This window comes from Platalea leucorodia, assembly GCF_965183815.1.
Source record: "Platalea leucorodia genome assembly, chromosome: 3".
NCBI classification, from domain to species: Eukaryota; Metazoa; Chordata; class Aves; order Pelecaniformes; family Threskiornithidae; genus Platalea; species Platalea leucorodia.
Genome location: NC_138825.1, coordinates 127,721,135 through 127,740,473, shown reverse-complemented (window position 1 = coordinate 127,740,473; position 19,339 = coordinate 127,721,135). Strand labels below are relative to the sequence as shown.

Genomic DNA, 19,339 nt, shown 5'->3' with positions numbered 1-19,339 from the left:
CTTTTAGCTTTCAGAAGATGGTATCAAAGACACAATACCACCTGCTCCCCCCAATTAGCCACATGCTGTAACTGAATTCCTCAAAGCAGCATTAAAATGTAAGTTTATACGACGTTCCCCACACTTTTCATATAACAACAGCCACCACACGCAAAAACAGGATACACCATGCAAAGCGATAGTCAAAAGATAGCAAGAAATACCATTAAGCGTGCTCCCGAGGGCAGAGGGGCAGCGGTACCGAGCGGGAAGAGGAGAACGAGGCCGGAGGAGCCCGCGGAGAGCTGCAGGGCTCTCCTCCGCCCCGCGCCCCGGCGGCGGCGGCTGAAGGCTTGGCTCTGGGTGCTGCCATGCCTGGGGCTCGACCACGTAACTGCACCTCGGTGAGAACGGGGTTTGAAAGGTTCGCTGGCTCCTGCCCCGAATTCTACACGCTAAGACTTGGCTCTGCAGCTTTATAAGCAACTCAATAAATTACTAAGGTATTTAAATGGTGCTTTTGGTGTCATAAATTAACTTCTGTTCTGAAAATCTACCAGGAAAGCCAAGTAAAATAGACAATTTATTTAAAATCCTGTGATTTACAGCAAGAAATCCCTGCAAATTTCTATTATGCTGGCTCACAACTTTGTAAATCTTTACAGAATTGCACACTGCTGCTCTGGCTACCGAGAAGGGAACGCGCTTCTGAAAAAATGAGCTTCTGAAAAGAGTTGCCAGCACGTAATCTAGAGGGATCTCTTGTTTTCTGTCACATTACTTTCCCTCATGATTGATTTAAATAGATGTTAAGGTCAAAAAGGGTAATTACCACCATTCTCTGCATAACACAGACTATGAAACTTAGCACAGTAATTTCTGAATCGAAGCCATGCTTCTGACTGACCTGCAGCGCTCCGTTCAGGCGCTGCTGTGATCTGGCTTAGAGATTTAAAGTCACGGGGAAGCCACCACGTCCCTGGAACACTAAACAGCTTTAATTTCTTCAGACCCCTGCCTCCAGCTATCACGTGCAGGGCAGACGATGGGGGGCACATCCAAGCTGAAAATCACACAATGCAATTATACAGGGAAATGCAATGCAGTCCAGCGGCAGCGGCATGCCGGGTGGTCATCGCCAAAGCAGAGGACGCGGGGAAAAAACATGATCTTGTAACACTTGAATTTAAAGGGATCCAGGACAGGGAGGAATGAAGAGCCAGCAGAGTGGCTGCAGAAGGAGAGCACAGATGAAACCTGTTGGAGTATGTATGCTGCTGCTAAGTTACTTAAAAAAAAAAATCAAAATCTTAATCAGGAGACTTATACCAAGCATGTGGAAGAACAAGTGGAAGTGCAAAAAACAGACGACTTGAACAAAAATGGAAGTCTTAGCATCATAGTGTTGCCAGGAGGCGGAGGGAGGGGATCCCTCCCCTCTGCTCAGCGCTGGTGAGGCCACCCCAGAGTGCTGGGGCCAGTGCTGGGCTCCCCAGTACAGGAGGGACACGGACAGACTGGAGAGAGTCCAGCGAGGGGCCACCAAGATGCCGCGGGACTGGAGCATCTCTGCTATGAGGAGAGGCTGAGGGAGCTGGGGCTGCTCAGCCTGGAGCAGAGGAGGCTCAGGGGGACAGCATCCATGGCTATAAATACCTGCAGGGAGGGGGCCAAGAGGACAGAGCCGGGCTCTTCCAGTGGTGCCCAGTGCCGGGACCAGGCACAAAATAAGAAATTCCATCTCAACACAAAAACGCCACTTTTTTTACTATGAGGGCGGTCAAACGCTGGCACAGGTTGCCCAGAGAGGCTGTAGAGTCTCCACCTGCAGAGATATTAAAAACCAAACTGGACACGGTCCTGGGCAACCAGTCCGTGATTTCTGTGCCTTCCTTATATAAAGGTTGAGGTGAACCAGGCTGACAAATCTTGGAGCAGACAAAGATCAGGTAGCTAGGGGGAAAAAAAAAAAAAAGTGTAGGCAAAATGGAGTAAAAAAGAACTGAAGACCAAACTACAGATTTGCAAGGGATGAGAAAGCCGACAGTGCGAACCAAGCCCTGGTCCTGCTCTGCCTGCAGGGTGCTGCCGACGGACGCCCCTGCTCCCCGTTCCCTTCCCGCACGGCGTTTTCATCGCCACCGCTCTGTCGGACCCGGCAGCCCTGTGACAGCAGCTGGACTGCACTACCGTTACGGGAAAGCCCATCACCGACCGGAGGGAGGAAGAACTGGAATGAACGAGAAGCATGACTTCAGCAGCAGCACGCACGATAAACTGAGCCAGCACTACTGGAGAAAGGAGAAGACTACAGAAAAGGTGAGAGCAGCTGGTGGAGGAGCGGTGTGAAGGTAGACCAAAGCTTTCGCCACACAAACCCATTAGAAGATGCCATCAAAGCAGCATCAGGATTAAGCGCAGCGATCTTGCCCGCAGATCCTGTGTCTCCCGTCCCTCCCCAGCACCCAGACCGTCCGCGTGCCAGCAGCAAGGCAGAAACATCTTTCACATCTGGGCTCCAAACCCAAGGTTTCTCTTATTTTTATTCAAATGTTTTCCTCTTCATCTTGAATCTCGTAGCCACTTAAGAGCAGTGTATAAATCTCCCAACTATTCCCCCTGCAGATGCCTTCTGACCACTTTTTTCCTCCCCATCGCCCAACGCATCTTCCTCATAACCCACATCCCACAGACTCCCAACTGCACCCGGAGGATTTTAAACCACAGGTTAAAAATAAATACCTAGAGGCATCTAGATATCAGTTTAAATAACAAGTACTGAAACCCAGGCTTTTGGTTTGCAATCGTTAGGCTGATTCATTACGCGGACCCTTGTCCTCCCCCTTCCTTCCTCCGTGCTGTCCCCTTCTCTTTCATCTTGTTGTAAAGCATCGTCACATCTTCATTAAGCGAGGTTACATGTGAGCTGGGATCTCCCTTGTCTCTAGACAAAGGGATATTTTTATCCCTTTTCTAGAAAGAAAGTCTGTTTTGGCGTTATGCAGCATATATACGCTAACCGCCCCGGCTGTACCTGTAACACAACCCAGACAGTGCCAGCTGCCACAATCCACCAGGCTCATGCTACCGAACTCTCCCCCAAAACCTTTTCGTGGCTTAAACTATGGCTAAAATGGCTCTAGGATCTCTAGAGGTCACTCAGGTCTAAGAAGCAGAATATAAGAAAACGAGTGTACTCCACCTGCGTCAAAGAGAAATGGCAGAGCGGACAATAACAGTAGTTTCAGTCACTCGCAGGTGGAACTGGTGACTGGGCGGCTAGAAGGAAACGTCAGAGAGATGAATGTGGACGTGGCAACAAAGGAGAAAAAAGGCACATTGGAAACTGTCAGGAGATAAATTAAGCTAGCCAAGCAAATAAAAATCACTCTGGGTTACAGAACTTAAAAAACCAAGGGACGGCATCAATGACAGAGATAGGGAGCGCATCAACGCAGGGCGGATGGCAGAGGAAAGCTTCTGGAGGTCTGACCGAAAGCTGGCAGGTACCCAGCCACGCATCCATGTGCAAACCCCGAGAAGGACAGAACTCGGGGGCGAGCAATGGTACCGGAGAGAGCAAAGTTAAACAAGGACAAGGAAAAATAAAGGCAGGCGTATGAGGGACTAGGAAGAGCAGATAACCAGTGACATCAGGAGCAGAAGACTGAAAAAAAATCCAAGTTAGAGTTAGTGGAAATAAAACCTCTCAGATGGAGGGAAAAAAAAGTTTTTTGAATATTGTCTAGGCAGGTGACATCATATCCCTTTCAACTTCAGTGCTTAAGTTGCAAATAATTTTCTTTTTAGGCCGTGAGAACATGTTTCACCTGACCAAATGCAATGTCGAGAGTCTCCGGGCTCCTTAAAAATCAGAGAAACAGAATGCAATATGTTGTTGTATTATAGGTAGCAAATGCGGTGACTGCTTTTATAGGCTAGGTTGTTGAAAAGGACTTGTTTTAAAGACCCTTCTCAGTCCAAGGGAGGAACTTTTCCCTCCCGGGACACACATTACTGGAGGCTTCTTAATACGAGCTCGCTGCCTGCGCTCCCTGCACGGTCAACGGGAAAGGGCACAGGCACTGCTAGGCTGTTCTCACCTTCCAGCGGACGCCTAAATCAGGTCTGCTCCAGCCCGTTCCAGTTTATGTGTCTGCATAAACTGGGGAGCGAGCCCTCTGCAGCTGGCCTCGCCGAGCAGCGGAGGCGGCCGTCGCGCTGCCACAGCTACGGACCCACAACGGCAACAGCGACGTGCACAAGCCTTTTAGGGAAAACCAGAGAGCGATCCATCCGTCTTTCACACAGCATATACATTAACAAGACTGAAATATAACGCATTTAAATTCTAACATGCGTCTGCAATGTAAAAGATGCTGCATCGCCTACAGACTGACCACGGCTGCTGAGAAAACGAATGAGGCAGAAGGGTATTTAAAGAGGGAAATACGCGTCATTAACCTAATTGAGGACAGGTTGTCTTTGGGAACAGAATTACTGAAAGAAGAATAGTGCACATCGACCACAACAGGAGGGAAAAAAATCTATTCCTGAAGTAATTTAAAATAAATTAGCTAAAACAAATAACATTTAATGAGCTTGGCCTAGTCTTACAGAAGAGACATAATCATCTCCATTTATTTAGAAAGGCTCATTGGCTGTAAAGATCAGAGAAACACTGGGTTTTGTTGTATCATAGGTAACAAATATAGGCAAGGTTGCATTAAAATTTCCCCTTTGTAAATGTCGCAATAACTGTGCGGAACATCTGTCTCCCACATCTGGTACCACACTATCAAATCTAAACATGCCATTGAATCAATCGGCTTTTTTCACTTGGAAACTCACATTTCACAAGACGAAAAATAGCAAAATTGTAATGTTACATACGTAAATGTGAAAAAAATCCACAGCTGAGCATGGCCATAGCTACACTTCTGCTCCCAGAGCTCCCTCCTTACTAGAAAAAACTTCCCCTGACCTCATTCTGTCTACAGCGCTTTAGAGACGACGGAAAGCTCCCTGCCTCGTGCAAAACCCAGTGACTGAAACGGTGGGATCCGAGAGTTCATTGCCCCTCTGGACATTCTCCCACTGAAAGCAGAGGATGAGGAGGCTGGAAACGACAGGTTCCTCCGAGATGTGCGTGGACTGAAGAGGAGCACTGATGAGAGCTCCTTTGGCTGGGTTTGTTTTTCACTTTTTAGTTCACAAAAAAAGTGAGCTCAGGCATTAAAATCCTGCTCTTTCAGCTCGGCCTTATTCCCAGCAAAGCAGTTGTCAAAGGGAGGTTACTGTCGTGTTTTTAACAGCAGGGAATCACAAAAAGAGGTTTCCATCCCGCCCCGCTGCTCAATGGCGGCGTTCACCGCGTCCTGGAAGAGCGAGAAGCTCCGCAGTGCAGCTGGCCCCCGTCCTGCCTTCTGGCAGCCCTTGTGCGATGAACCGATGCAACCACCACGAGAATCACAGAATTATCGAACCCCAGAACGGCTTGGGGGGGAAGGGACCTTAAAGATCATCTGGTTCCAACCCTTCTGCTGTGGGCAGACACCTTCCACCAGACCAGGGTGCTCAGAGCCCCGTCCAACCCGTCCATCCCTTGTCCAGGGATGGGGCATCTCCCACCGCTCTGGGCAACCTGGGCCAGTGCCTCACCACCCTCAGCACAAACAATTTCTTCCTTATATCCAGTCTGAATCTCCCCTCTTTCAGTTTAAAACCATTCCCCCGTGTCCTGTCGCCGCAGGCCCTGCTAAAAAGCCTGTCCCCCCCTTTCTTGTAGGCCCCCGTTAAGCACGGAGAGGCCGCAATCAGCTCTGCCCGCAGCCTCCTCCTCCCCAGGCTGAGCACCCCCAGCTCTCAGCCTTTCTCCACAGCAGAGCTGCTCCAGCCTCTGACCATTTTGGTGGCCTCCCCTGGCCCCGCTCCCACAGCTCCATGTCCTTCCCGTGCTGAGGACCCCCGAGCTGGACGCGGGGCTCCAGGGGGTCTCCCCAGAGGGGGCAGAGGGGCAGAATCCCCTCCCTCGCCCCGCTGGCCCCAGCCTTTCTTCCCCAGGGAGGCCCTGGACCGAGTTCTGCCTATCTACCTCCAGGAGCCAAATCGGTGCCTCGGTTTCTCGAGGCCAGAGCTGTCAAGCCCAAGCTAGAGAAGTCTCTCATTGTCCCACAGCAAGAGCTACTGATTTCAGCCTCTCTTCTATGGGTGATAATGTATTTTCTGGGTGCAGACTGGCTTAACCATACTGAGGGAGGAGTATGGAGGAGCCGCGGCACACAGCCGAGCTCTGCGCTGGCTCTGGTTGCAGGGGTCGAAGCAGCAAACCCGTGTGCCTCCTAGAGAGACCCAGACCCTCCACGTGTGCATCTGTGACAAACAGATTAAAGCCGGAGTGAGGCTGGTTTTCACAAATAATTTAGTGCAATCCACTACAATTATGCCTAAATTCCTTCTCTTGTTAAAAACATTACTAGGAAGCACAGGAGAAAGGCTTTTCAAAGTACGTACGTTCATCAGTATGGACTTCCACTGAGGTTCTGCGTTAGCTATACCTGCCCAGGCAGCGATACCTAGTTATATCTGTATCTACAGGAATCCCCATGAACAGCAACTTCCTAATAGTATGTGGATGCAATTAAAAAATTGCAGAAGCAGTTCTCTTTCCAACAAAATCATGTATAGGTATCCGTACGGCCTCAAGCTGCGCCAGGGGAAGTTTAGGTTAGATATTAGGAAAAACTTGGAACAGGCTGCCCAGGGCAGGGGCTGAGTCCCCATCCCTGGGGGGATTTAAAAGCCGGGGAGATGTGGTGCTTGGGGACATGGGTTAGTGGTGGCCTTGGCAGTGCTGGGTTAACGGTTGGACTCGATGATCTTAAGGGTCTCTTCCAACCTTAACGATTCCATGATTCTATGATTCTATGATTTACTATGCCTTCCAGTTTTGCCTTCAAATAAATTGATCCATATTTGCTCCATCTTTTGGGGAAAGAAAGCAAAGCAAAACAAAAAACCTTACCCTTGGATCAGTCTGCTCATGGAAGCTGGAATATATTAGCGTGAAGGAATAAAGTTTGATGAAGCTATAAACAAACGTAAAATGCTCTTCAGAATGGAAAGGGTTTAGGCAGGATTCTACCTTTTGCTCATGCTGTAATATCACTATCACAGAAATCAAATCTATTTCTGGCAAATGCTATTGTGCTTTGCTGATGCCCTTTCAGTCTTTTTCAGCACTGAGGACATTCAAAGACGGGCTGAGCCCCGTCCCTCCTGTTTTCAGGATGAATTTTGTGTCCACAGCCAGGCAAACATGTAACTTCTAGCATTTTCATCCATCATTTGTTCCAGGTATATAAAATACAGCCAATTTTAGGAACAAGTTCGGCTTTCAAAAAGAAGCCAAGCCACTGAAAAGTGGCCAGTTTGCACAGCTTCAGCACATTAAGATGCGGATCCGAACCCCGTTCAGCTCACACGCAGCAACCTCAGCGACCCCGCTCTCTTTATTCAAGCTGCCACGACGTGACGGTGCCTCCAGCTAGGGAAACGAGGCCTCTAATTTTAGTCAGTGATGATCTTTTACATCGTGCATTAACCTAGAGCAACAGTAACTGTAATAAATCTCGGGGAAAACACTGTAATCGGACATATGTGAACTGACAAAATAGGAACATAAGAAATTTTCCAAGGGGGAAAAACCCGTTTCTCCTCCTCACCTCACACTATCGTTAACCACCGACACCTCGACATTTTCCAGGTTCAAAGAAACGGAGGACACAAAGGCAACACTGACACGTGCTTCTGTGCCCCCGACAAACCAGATGATAGATGAACCAATGCTTCAACGTGTCCAGGGGTTCAGTCAGCGCACGGAAAGTCTCAAAATACTCGGCAATATTGCGCCATGTTTGGCTGGCACGTGCCGAGACACATACAGAGCCTCTTCCAAACGGAGGCAAGAGCCAAGTATTTCGGCTTTCGTGCTTACGACTAAATGCACAGCCTCTGCAAGCACCAGGTTCGACTGGCTGGATGCAGAGGTTACGCAGAAGTTAGTGGACCTTGAAATGCCCTTCTACACAAGGCTAAAAAAACCCTGCTACTGGATATATTTCCATGTATAAATGTTTGTCACCTAGCAATCAAATCACATCTCTACCTTCCTTAATAAACTAAACAGATAATGCTCCTTTAGCATCCCATTTCCAGCTTCTAGATATTTCTGTTTCGCTCTTTTAATTAATTTCGCAGTGTTTCCATATTCTTTTTGGAATACGTATACTTAACCTGAGCCAAAGTTTTAGCAGTAGCAGGTAAAACCTGGTCAGCGGCATTTCTTCGGAACGTGTGGACAGATAATCTACGCTACTTTAGAAGTATTTTTCAGTGTAGTTCAACTCAGTGATGCCAGCAAGCAAGCCCTGCAGAGACGGAAACAGCTTGGATCATACAAATGCTGTAATCTGGAATGGCTTTCGCTGATCACTCCTTGCAGAACCTCAGCCGAACAAACAGAGAAGCGCTGATGAAGACCTGTATTTCTCATTCTTCTGTGATTAAAACCAAACCAACCCTGATTAGGCTCGGACGGGCGTACGTAGCCACCACGACTAGGTATGTTGCAAAGAAAAAGGCACGAAGCCGAGTCTGAGCGACAATACCTTTGGAGAGATGTGTTTGGGTCCCACTGCGAGCCTCAGGCACATCCCCAGGGGCTTGCTGGGTGGCTATGGAGAAGGGTGCGTTCTGCACGCTGAGAGCCCGAGGAGCTGGAATGATGGAGGCAAACATTACCACCTGAACCTGAGGCAGCCTCTCCGTTCCCCCCAGGTCCAGGAAAAGACAGATACCCCAGTCCTTTGGAATAAGCAAGTATAGAGAGAAGCAGCCTCTTCCCATGAACTTCTGCAGAACCTACTAGATGAAGTAACCTTTCCTAACTGAATTCTGAAAGCGGGATCCTTGAAGAGGGATGAGCCCGGACCTCGGTAAGAGGCAGGTACTAACAGGGGTATGGTGACCACAGATCTACCATGTATTTGCTGCCTGTGCGTCCCCATGATGCCTGACAGAAGATGACACTTGGAAGTGAGATGATTTCAGCTTTCTACCGATATGTCCTAGCCTGGTCTAGTGCCATTCCACGCTTCTGCGAACGTCTCGACTCTCAGGAAGAGCAGACTGTGGACAAAGAATGATGCAATGATCGTTTTGCAGAATCACGTCGCTTCTTTGGTGTTTATTCCGTGTTTATTCCAACTTCTTTTCTTAGCCTTTGCTGAGACGGTATCTGTAAAGTGTATGTGCTATAGAGGTCTTCATCCCGAGTTACCTCAGTGCAGCCTTTGAATCGCTGAGGAAACGGCTTATTTATCAGAGCACAGAAAAGTTCTGTGCTTTTGAATGGGAAGTCACCTACAGTTACTTGGATCTTTTTCAAAATAGGAGCCGCTTGCAATCAACTGGCACGTTGTTCGGTAATGACTGTGACCAAGGATCGGCCCCAATGGCTGAAGTAGCCTGTCTTGACATTTTTGTTACCATCCAGGCTTTCCTGCTGATCCCACTCAGCTCCCTTCTACAGATCTGTGAGGTCTGAGTTAGCAAATGATAACTGATTCTCAGGAGGAACTTTTTAAGCAAGCCTTGGTAGCTGACAACTGCAGGCTGTGTCGAGGCAGATGACATGCCATATGTCCAAACAGGTCTCATTTCTCAAATCCGGATTTCTGAATTATCTTTGGTCTACCTGATCTTGTCTTGGACAACAGGCAGCAACAGAGACCTTGCTCCTTCATAAATACAAAAATGCTCCAAGCCAAAGGTGTTGCTGATTCTAAAGCCCTGTTGCTGATTCTATCATGTCCTTAGTAGTCAAAATACTAATCTTGGTAGCACTGTTGAAAAGCTATTTATGTTTCCCTTCATCACTGCAGTTTCTACATCCAGTATTTCTGGGATTCTTGTGGTCAACTCCAGACCTACGCACATCCTTGCCTACATCAGAGAAGAGAAAGATCTCTTTTGTTGCGTGCCTTTGGGACAGTCTCTGCTCACAAGAGGTATGCGGATCCCTGCAACTCACACAAGCAGAAGAATACAGAATCATGGAATCGTTAAGGTTGGAAAGGACCTCTGAGACCATCGAGTCCAACCGTTAACCCAACTGCCAGGTCCACCTCTAAACCCTGTCCCTAAGCACCACATCCACACGTGTTTTGAACACTTCCAGGGACTGCGGTTGCCCCACTTCCCTGGGCAGCCTGGGCCAGGGCCTGACCACTCTCGCCGTGAAGAAATTTTTCCTAATACCTAATCTAAACCTGCCCTGGCGCAGCTTGAGGCCGTTTCCTCTTGTCCTGTTGCTTGCTACCTGGGAACACCAAAGTGGGCTCAGATTTGACAGGTACAGTTCTGGTCATCCCACATCAAAAAGAAATGTTGAAAGAAGAGGCACTGATAAGGACAACGAGTGTGATCCAAATTACAGATTACACCACCTGTGCAACAAAAAATTAAGTAGACAAGGACTCTTAGACTAGAAGCAGGTGGGACATATACAACCTTCAACAGCATGAAGAACGTGAATTTTAGAACAAAAAAGGAAGAGCTTTCTTAAACAAACAGGTGATAATTGTAGAACTCGCTTGCGGATGCTGGATTGACGAAGCAGCAGTCTCTCTATAGACTGCAAATCAAGAAGTGAACTGATGAGTGCTGCAAGATGGGAGCAAGGGCGAAAACCAAGAGAAAAATTTGACTGACTTGACTTAATGACTTGCTGCTTACAATCCTAGCTAAGCATCTGCTACTTGTCATCGTGGGTGACAGGATACAATATCAGCATGAAATTCTTGTACCCTTAAAACCCCTGACAATGTAGAGGTCTTGTCATAATCTAATTAATGTTTACCTTCAACACTACTTTACCTGCTAATATCTGCTTACCATAAGCTGTTGATTTTCTTTCCCTTCATTATCCCATCCAAAAATGTGGTTCTGCTATTCCTTATCTCAACAGTGTATCGTAAGGTCTACGTGGCCAAGAAAACAAGTTGAAGGGTCAGGTCGTAATATCCAGCCCTCTTCTTACTTTGGATTAGTGCTTGCTATGGTATTTTCCTAGCATTTTCTGTGGTGTCCACCTTCTCAAGTTAAGGGAATAGGTAGGCTCGGTCCTGCCCACAGAAGAGCAGAAGCATAGCTGGCAGATTATGATCTGAAAGACGTATCCTGAATGAGTTTCTGGATGTTGACATGGGAAAAAAAAAAAGTGTTTCCTTAGGTAAAAAGCACTTAAGGATCGATACTGGTACTTGGTGGTAAAGCCAATACTTGTTTCATCTTCTTATTTGCTCTTTTAGTAGTAAAGTATTTGTTCCCATGTGCTTGAACTAAACCAGCAACTGAAAAGTGTATCTGTGGAGGATTGCTCCACCTCCTCCATCAGAGACCATCCTCCAGAATATTCAGTGCTAAGCTTATATTTTGCATGAGTCTGCCTCCTGGTATTTCGCAAAGCAAGAAACACAGATACTTGCTGTGCATAATCCTGACTCAAGTTTCACTCTGTCCTCTTCTTCCAGATCACACGTGAATTTTATGGATAACACAGTGGACACAATCTGAGAAAGAAAGAACTCTCCATGTGGAAAGGAGCAGAGGAATGAATAGTTCCTGGGACCACGTTACTCCGTGGGACAAAAAGGCACCTATCCTGCCCACTGACCGGCACAGAAACTAACCACGTACGGGGAAGAGGTGAAACGCTGGTCAGCCAGAACACGCCAGGACGGCATCAGGAAGCTCTCCCTACCAGACAGGTGAGATGGCCTTGATGACTGTGGAATTAGAGATTTTTTAAATATGAGTTACCCAGTTTGGATTAAGAAAATGGGAAAAGCTGGTTAAACAAAGAAGTAGGTACTAAGGAACTAGGTGATCACTGCCCAAATTAAGTGTTGCTCCTGAGTCAGAACTGACAGCGGGTCGTACCGTTCCACTCTGCAATACCTTTACGCAAGAGGATGAAGAGGCTGCAGGGGAACCTGGCAGATGTTGCTACTCAGGCAGTGTTTCAAGCTTGTGTGCACAGAGGACACGCGTGCCTAGAGCAGGATCTTCTCTGGTAGATTTGAGGATGATTGTTGTCTGCACTACAGCGAACAAACTTGGACCCCAAACAGAGGCTAAAAGCAGAGACAATGCAAAAGACCTTGCCCACAAGGTTGCTTGCAACCCAATAAACGAGAAGATGTTGTGGGTCATGTGCTTAAGGACTGCCTACGTGAATACTCTGTAAAGCACTGGCTTTGGGAACTGTCTGCTTTCTCAGCCCCTTCGCTTCTAACTCAGCAGAAGGCATGTTGCACTGAATAAGGCGCATTTCGTAGAATCATAGAACAGCCCAGGTTGGAAGGGACCCCACAAGATCATCTGGTCCAGCCTTTCGTGGGAAAGGCAGCCTAGATAAGGTTATCTAGAGCCTTGTCCAACTGCATCTTGAAAACCTCCAGTGATGGGGACTCTACCACATCCCATGTCTGAAGTCATGCAGCGTACTGCATGCCGTGTAGTGTTTGTAGATGCTACATGGGATGATTTATAGACACCGTTTGAAATAATTTTAACATAGCCGGTTCAAACCTGAATACACAACTGATCTTTTTGTCTTGGAAAGTAGAAGGAAAGGACATGGATCTTTGCCTAGTTCTGTTTGAGGGACTGCTGCTGAAAATGAGGGATCTGGCTTGCCCCTTGAGTACCACCTTGTCACTGAAATAGCGACATTCAGTTCCTCATTCCCCGCAGGGAACATTCATTCATTCACAGCTTTGGACAAGCGAAGTCTCCAGTGACCCACCTTGCTACTCTCCCTAGCATATCTTAACAAGAAAGAAAAGTGCAAACACATGATTCAACTAGGTTTTTGCATGTTTACAGACGTACATCCATACAATAATTTACATATATATAACTAAGTAAATGCAAACCCAAATTCAACTCAAACCTAAATGCCTCCAGTAGACACGGGCAACCTGAAAGAGCTTTGGCAGCTCAGCTGTGTTTGGCGTGGAGAACAAGTGCTGTCAACGGCAATGCAGCACACTCGTTATGTGAAATGTCTCCAGCAGAACAGAACAAGCCCTTGTAGCAGAGGAGCCCATGATACAACAAGCCCAGCCTTTCTCAGAACAGCTTTGGAAGTAATGCTCTATTTAAAAAGAAAACCAAAATCTCTGTAGCGCTCTTTAGATATTCTTCAGTCACATGCAAGTAATAACATCTATTCCAATAAAAGAAAATCACTCCAGAGAGTACAAAACGAAGCACTGCAAACAATTCCTTATATTATGGATGCTGCATACACACTTTGAAGTGGTAGTGTTACCTGAAATCTATTAGAAGAGTCTTAGTGATGCAAAATCCCTACTTTATATTTTTTTACATCTCATGGAAATAAACAACCAGTATCGCAAGGCACGCGTACCTTTTTGTTGGGGTGGGTGCTCCAGAGGACATGTGGGTCACCATGGTGTCATTCATGTTAGTCAGAGGCCGAGGAGGACTAAAATAGAAATATTTTTTCCAGTTAGTGATGTAAAAAAACCAAAAAGGAAACAAAACCCACACTGGGGAAAGGACATCACCGGGCTCTGTGAGACCAGGCCAAAGAGCGGCGGCAGAAACGGCTCCGCACACCTGAAGGGCTTCGCCGGCTCTACTCCAGCCGCCTTTCACAGCTCATGTGTTGCGCTCCAAGATCAGACCGACACCTGCGATTGCATACCCCACCTCGGGCATCGGCGAGTAGCTCAAGCACATGTAGCAACCATTCAAACTAGGGCAATTATTTGAAACGTTTAAAGAAATTAAGCAAAGATTTATTATAACGAGCAATCATTTATACAACCACCACATAACACCATCTGGTTTTTATTTTAATAAGTTAAAGTTAGTTGGAAAAAACCAAGTTGATAGAGGCTCACCTTCCTTACTGCCCTATAAAATACGACCACGGATGATGCTCCCAGTATTTGCATTTTAAACCCTGACAGTCTCCCCGTGCCGCAGTGCCGCGGCCGCCCCGGCTTCGTGTGCTCGTGGCTGGGCAGGGAGCGGGGGACAGGAGCCCACGCGGGCCGCCCCTCCCCAGGCCGCTCTGCCGCTAAACGCAAGCCCCGGGAGAGAGGGACGGCAGCAGCCACCCTCACACAATCAATATTTGCCTACGTTTGCCCTCCAGTGAGATCCAAATACGCCCATCGCCCTTTAAAACGAGGCTTGCAAAAACGCGCAGGGCTGGCTGCGCACGGACAGGAGCTCAATTTGCACGTTAGACACCGCAGGACTGGTGCGGATCCTAACGGAGAAAAATGCCACGTACTTTCCTCCACACTTTCTTGGAACGTGGATTAAATTCTTCACAGGTTTGGATTTGCCATCATCTCAGCATTCACTTTCAGTAAGGCTCGCTGCAGATAATACTGAAATTAATTCTTGCCGGCTTCAGCTTTCTGCAGTACAACGGCACGGACGGCGTTCGCAGCTTTTGCCTTCCCGGCCGTTCCCAGCGCAGCTGCACGGAGCCTGCTCCTCCTTCGGATGTGTGAACACTGGGAATTGCCCTCAGACTCATGAGCTTACTTCATTCAACAATTTTCAGAGCCCCGTAATCCGGAGAATCAAACAACCATTAAAAAAAAACCACCTGGCTGTCAAACGTACGAAATCACAAGGAATACAACCCCTGCACGTCCTCCTGCATTCCTTCCCCACGCAGGATCTGAGTGCAAAAGCACTTCAGTTCTCAGTCCTGGTTTGCCCAGAAATAATTATGCCGCATGTTTAATGTTAATGTTGCTCTAAATATAACATTATTCCAAGAAACGATTTGGTCGCAAGATATTTAATGAATGCGCTCCTTTGGAAAAGGAACTTCTTACTGTACAAGAAAGCAGAAATAGGATTCTAAGGCGCTGGAAAGCGACAGAGGGGCCAGACCGCGGTGCCTTTGGGAGCCGTTAATTTTGCCGGGGAACGTCCAAAGGCGTCCTGGGGTAACGAGCGGCTCATTAACAGGGCGTTCCCTCCGCCCCTTGAGCTCCCGGCTTACTTCTTCTTGACCGAATGCAAGGAATGCTCTGTCCCCATCCACGCTGCACATCTCTCCTTGTTCCCTGACGATTCCCTTACCGCTGTGCACACCATAAAGCTGTGCGGCTGCGAGGGAAACAGCTGCAACAAGGAGCAGCTTTTGCAACCCAGACTGCATTTTTCAGCAACAACTCTTGTTTCACCGTTTCTGTGTGCGTTAGCTGGGTTTTTAGTTCGGGAGGGACAGACGCTTTCCTTAAACACTGCTCTTAGCCACGACAAATACACCTCAGTATTCCTAATAATTTTAGGTAAGCGGATTTAACTACACGGGACTGCATTCCCGTGGCGGGGATAAAGCAAGCTCGCAGCAGACGGGGCTGGGACACCGGAGCAACAAACCGCACAGGAGGGCAATTTTCCATTATCCCACGGAAGCTCGCCTACCTGGGTCTACTATTCTGAGTGAAGGGTAATTCTTTATTTTATTACCATATTGCTTTTATATGCCTCTTCTCATACGAAAGTGGATGTAATTCACCAGTTGTGATCTGGTTTTAGTATCATTATGAGACATTTCCACAAGCTCCTTCCAGTTCTGCAAATACCAGTGTCCTCAGTTTTCCAGCTAAATCCTTGCTAACAGTGATAAAGGCAAAGAAAGAAATTAAGTATGAACATCTGGTTAAAAGATTTCTAATAGCACAATTCTGTCTTCCTTATTACGTACCATAAAGCCTTTCCCAGTCCGGAGGATTTCTTGAGGCCATTTATACAATTTCAGGGAATATCTTCCCAAAGAACTGTAACTCTGCCAAGACGGCACTGTATTTTCTTGCATAGCTGTGACAGAGAAACCGTGGTGTTTGTGAAACCAGGAGGATGCTGTAACCGCGTACACGAGACCACGGCGGTAGTAAGAGCTGCTTTTACGGCCTGGGACTTCCAGTGCAGGTCACCCTTATTTCACCCAAACTCCTAGTTTGGAAGGAACACAACTGAATTCCCCTTCGAGATGCTCATGAGAGCTGGCATCTGCTACAGCCTATCAACGTAACAGAAGAAAAGACAAATATTCCCGAATCAGCTAGCGAGGAGAGATTTTCCTGCCTCGATAATCTCACCAGAAAACGTAACTATCCAGACACCTGAGGCAGGAGAAACCCCCAAACCATCGCTGGCAGAGAAACTCAAGATGGAGCGGGGCCAGGGGAGGCCACCAAAATGGTCAGAGGCTGGAGCAGCTCTGCTGTGGAGAAAGGCTGAGAGCTGGGGGTGCTCAGCCTGGGGAGGAGGAGGCTGCGGGCAGAGCTGATTGCGGCCTCTCCGTGCTTAACGGGGGCCCACAAGAAAGGGGGGGCCTGTAGTGATAGGACAAGGGGTGATGGCTTTAAACTGAAAGAGGGGAGATTTAGATCAGATATTAAGAAGAAATTCTTCACCATGAGGGTGGTGAGGCACGGGCACAGGTTGCCCAGAGAAGCTGTGGATGCCCCATCCCTGGAAGTGCTCAAGGCCAGGCTGGATGGGGCTCTGAGCAGCCTGGTCTGGTGGAAGGTGTCTGCCCATGGCAGGGGGTTGGAACCAGATGATCTTGAAGGTCCCTTCCAACCCAACCCATTCTGTGATTCTATGAAGATGCACTCAGAAGTAACTACTCCCACCCACAACGTAGCTGAGATATTGACAACTAAAGGACTTCAACGTATATCAAGAACAGCTTACAACTTTCCTTCAAAACTTCTGCTTTGTTAGGTTAAATTTTTCAGGTTTAACTCTTCTGGCATTGAAGGTGTATTTAATCAGCCTAGGGTGCTCTTGGGAAGAAAAGCACCTAAAAATAAGCAGTGAAAGAAGAGAAATCTTTCAGATACCTGGGAGCTGGGACAAACGCAGCAGCCATAGAAGCTGAGAAATCAAACTCCTTAAATTCTCTTTTTTCACGGCACTTAAAAAAAGTGACATTAGCCAAGCAGCTGGGAGGTCAGAGAGCATAAATCAAGACACCAGCAATCTGAATTCCCATTCCACATGTGAGACCCAAGGTCCGTATTTCATAAACTTTTAGCAGCTTGAAAAACATGGCAGTGTCCTTTGCAAAACTAAAATGCTTATTTTACTGCGTACGTTGCTGGTTAGCACTGAAGTAGGTGCTAACTCGTTCAGTCACGATGCCTGAAACGCTATCGCTGCCTGTGCGACCAGACCCAGAAATAACGGAGGCAACAGCAGCGTTGCAGGCTCAGAGCCGGGGCAAGGACGCGCCTTGCCAACCCCACCGGGGAGAAGCATCTCGGGATGGGGGTGCTCCTTCGGCCAGGGGCGCGCAGAGGACAACCCACAGCTTTGGGTATTCTGGTATCGCCGTCTCCTCGCCTTTAATTTATTCAGACTCTAACCAGGGCCTGTGCACTTCACGTACCGCAGCATCGTATCGCAGGGGCAGATGCTATCAGAACGCAAAGAAATAGTAGAGATTTGTGGAGGGCTTGAAAACGGGGATCATGAGAGTCCTCTGCACTCAGCACAAATTTGGGAAGGAAGGAATAAAGACTTGAGAGAACAACGCAGGTATGCCGTCACTTAGCAGCCATTTTAAGCAATTTACTCACCCACTTAATTTTTTTTTTTACACAAATGTCATAAAGTTAATTCTGAAGCTAAAATACCCTAAATCGTCTTTACGGCAGGTATCACAAGTTTGAACTTTCCAGCCCTAGCACTTGTTTATCTTCCTTTATTTTTAGAAAACATATTTACGTATGAATATTACCTCTGCCTCTTCCGTCATGACCAACTCCCTCTCTAAGTGTCCAGTTTTGGCTACTACTGGAAACAAGATATTGGACTAAAGAGCTTTTTAGTCTAATCCAGGATGGACGATATTATCTTCTTAGATTTCCCCATCATCTTCCTAAACACGTCAACAAGCTTTTATGGGTAATTGCCATAATTCTAATAAAATCAGCAAACATCTTGGCTTCTATGGCTAGTATTTACTCTTATTAACTACTGTCTCCTACCTGTAGTAAAACCTATGAGACCCAGATGTAACTGAAGTTGCCGTCACATCTGTTCCCAGTAACCTTGTCTAAATATGAGAGTCATCTTGTCTAAAGCTGAGAAATAAGAAATAGATTAGTCACTGCTATTTTGTGTCAACAGTTTTCCTAAGCCGGAAAATCAATCATTATGCATTCTGAAGAAAAGCACAACGAAGTCTAGGTCTAATTACTTGCCTGTTTTCTTTCAGACTTGGTTGATGAAGGTCCAGAACAAAACCAGGACAATTCTGAGACCTCAGAAGTCTAAAACCTCAATAAATAAAAGGAACTAAGTCTTGAGACTTTTCGCTGTGCTGGACAATCACCCTGTAAAGGGACCTTTACAAAAAAGCAACGGTAAACAAAATGTACCAAACCGCCTTCTGCTCCGAACAGTCCTCCTACCTGAGACTGCTGACGGGCAGCAAAGCACCGTGATTTATTTGCCTCCATCAGAGCACAGAGACTCGGAAAATGCAGAGCTCAGGAAAAGCAATCTATACTTGAGGGTTAAGGGTTGTCACAGCAGCCAATTAAAAAAAAAAAAAAAAAAGGAAAAAAGAAAAAAAGAAAAAAAAGAAAAAAGGAAGAAAAAAAGTAAAAAAAAGGAAGAAAAAGAAAAAAAAAGAAAAAAGAAAAAAAAGGAAAAAAAGGAAGAAGACAAGAAAGAACGAATGCTCCATCAGTCAGATCTGGAATCGATGGGTCTGAAGTCGGTGACTGACACCTGAAATTCTGAAATTTGAAAAATGTCAGGAAGGCCAATTAAGTAGGGTCTGAAGGGTCCCCAGCCAGGGATGGGTTTCAAGCAGTGGAAGTTAAAACTGTATCCGTGTCAAAAGTGCCACGGATAACATTTCCTACCTTTAGTCGGTGTTTTGTGTGCAAGAACCAGTGTGTGCATCACACATAACAAAAAAAGACAGTATTTTTCAGGTGCACTGATTAGCACGGTAATAAATATCAGGATTTGTTTAATTATCATCATATTATAATGCCTGCAATTAAGCTACTTTTTAATTAGGGATGGATTTAATGGGGATCATAGAATAGTTTGGGTCGGAAGGGACCTTTGAAGGCCATCTAGTGCCATGCCCTGCAATGAGCAGGGACATCTTCAACCCGACGATGTTGATAACAACGGCACGGTATCTGTCGGGCTTTTTTGTTATTCTTTTCCAAATCTGTAGCGGTTGCATTTATAGATACAA

The 19,339-nt window shown here is 46.9% G+C and overlaps 1 protein-coding gene across 8 annotated transcripts in view; it reads right to left on the bottom strand.

Annotated features, from left to right (window-relative positions):
• Positions 1-19,339, bottom strand: part of DTNB (dystrobrevin beta) — a 219,137-nt gene that overhangs the window by 103,711 nt on the left and 96,087 nt on the right. For all 8 annotated transcript variants that reach the window (XM_082307455.1, XM_082307457.1, XM_082307458.1 and 5 more), the window contains one exon: positions 13,478-13,555. In XM_082307455.1, the coding sequence (XP_082163581.1) occupies positions 13,478-13,555 (78 nt within the window). The remainder of the gene's footprint in view (positions 1-13,477; positions 13,556-19,339) is intronic.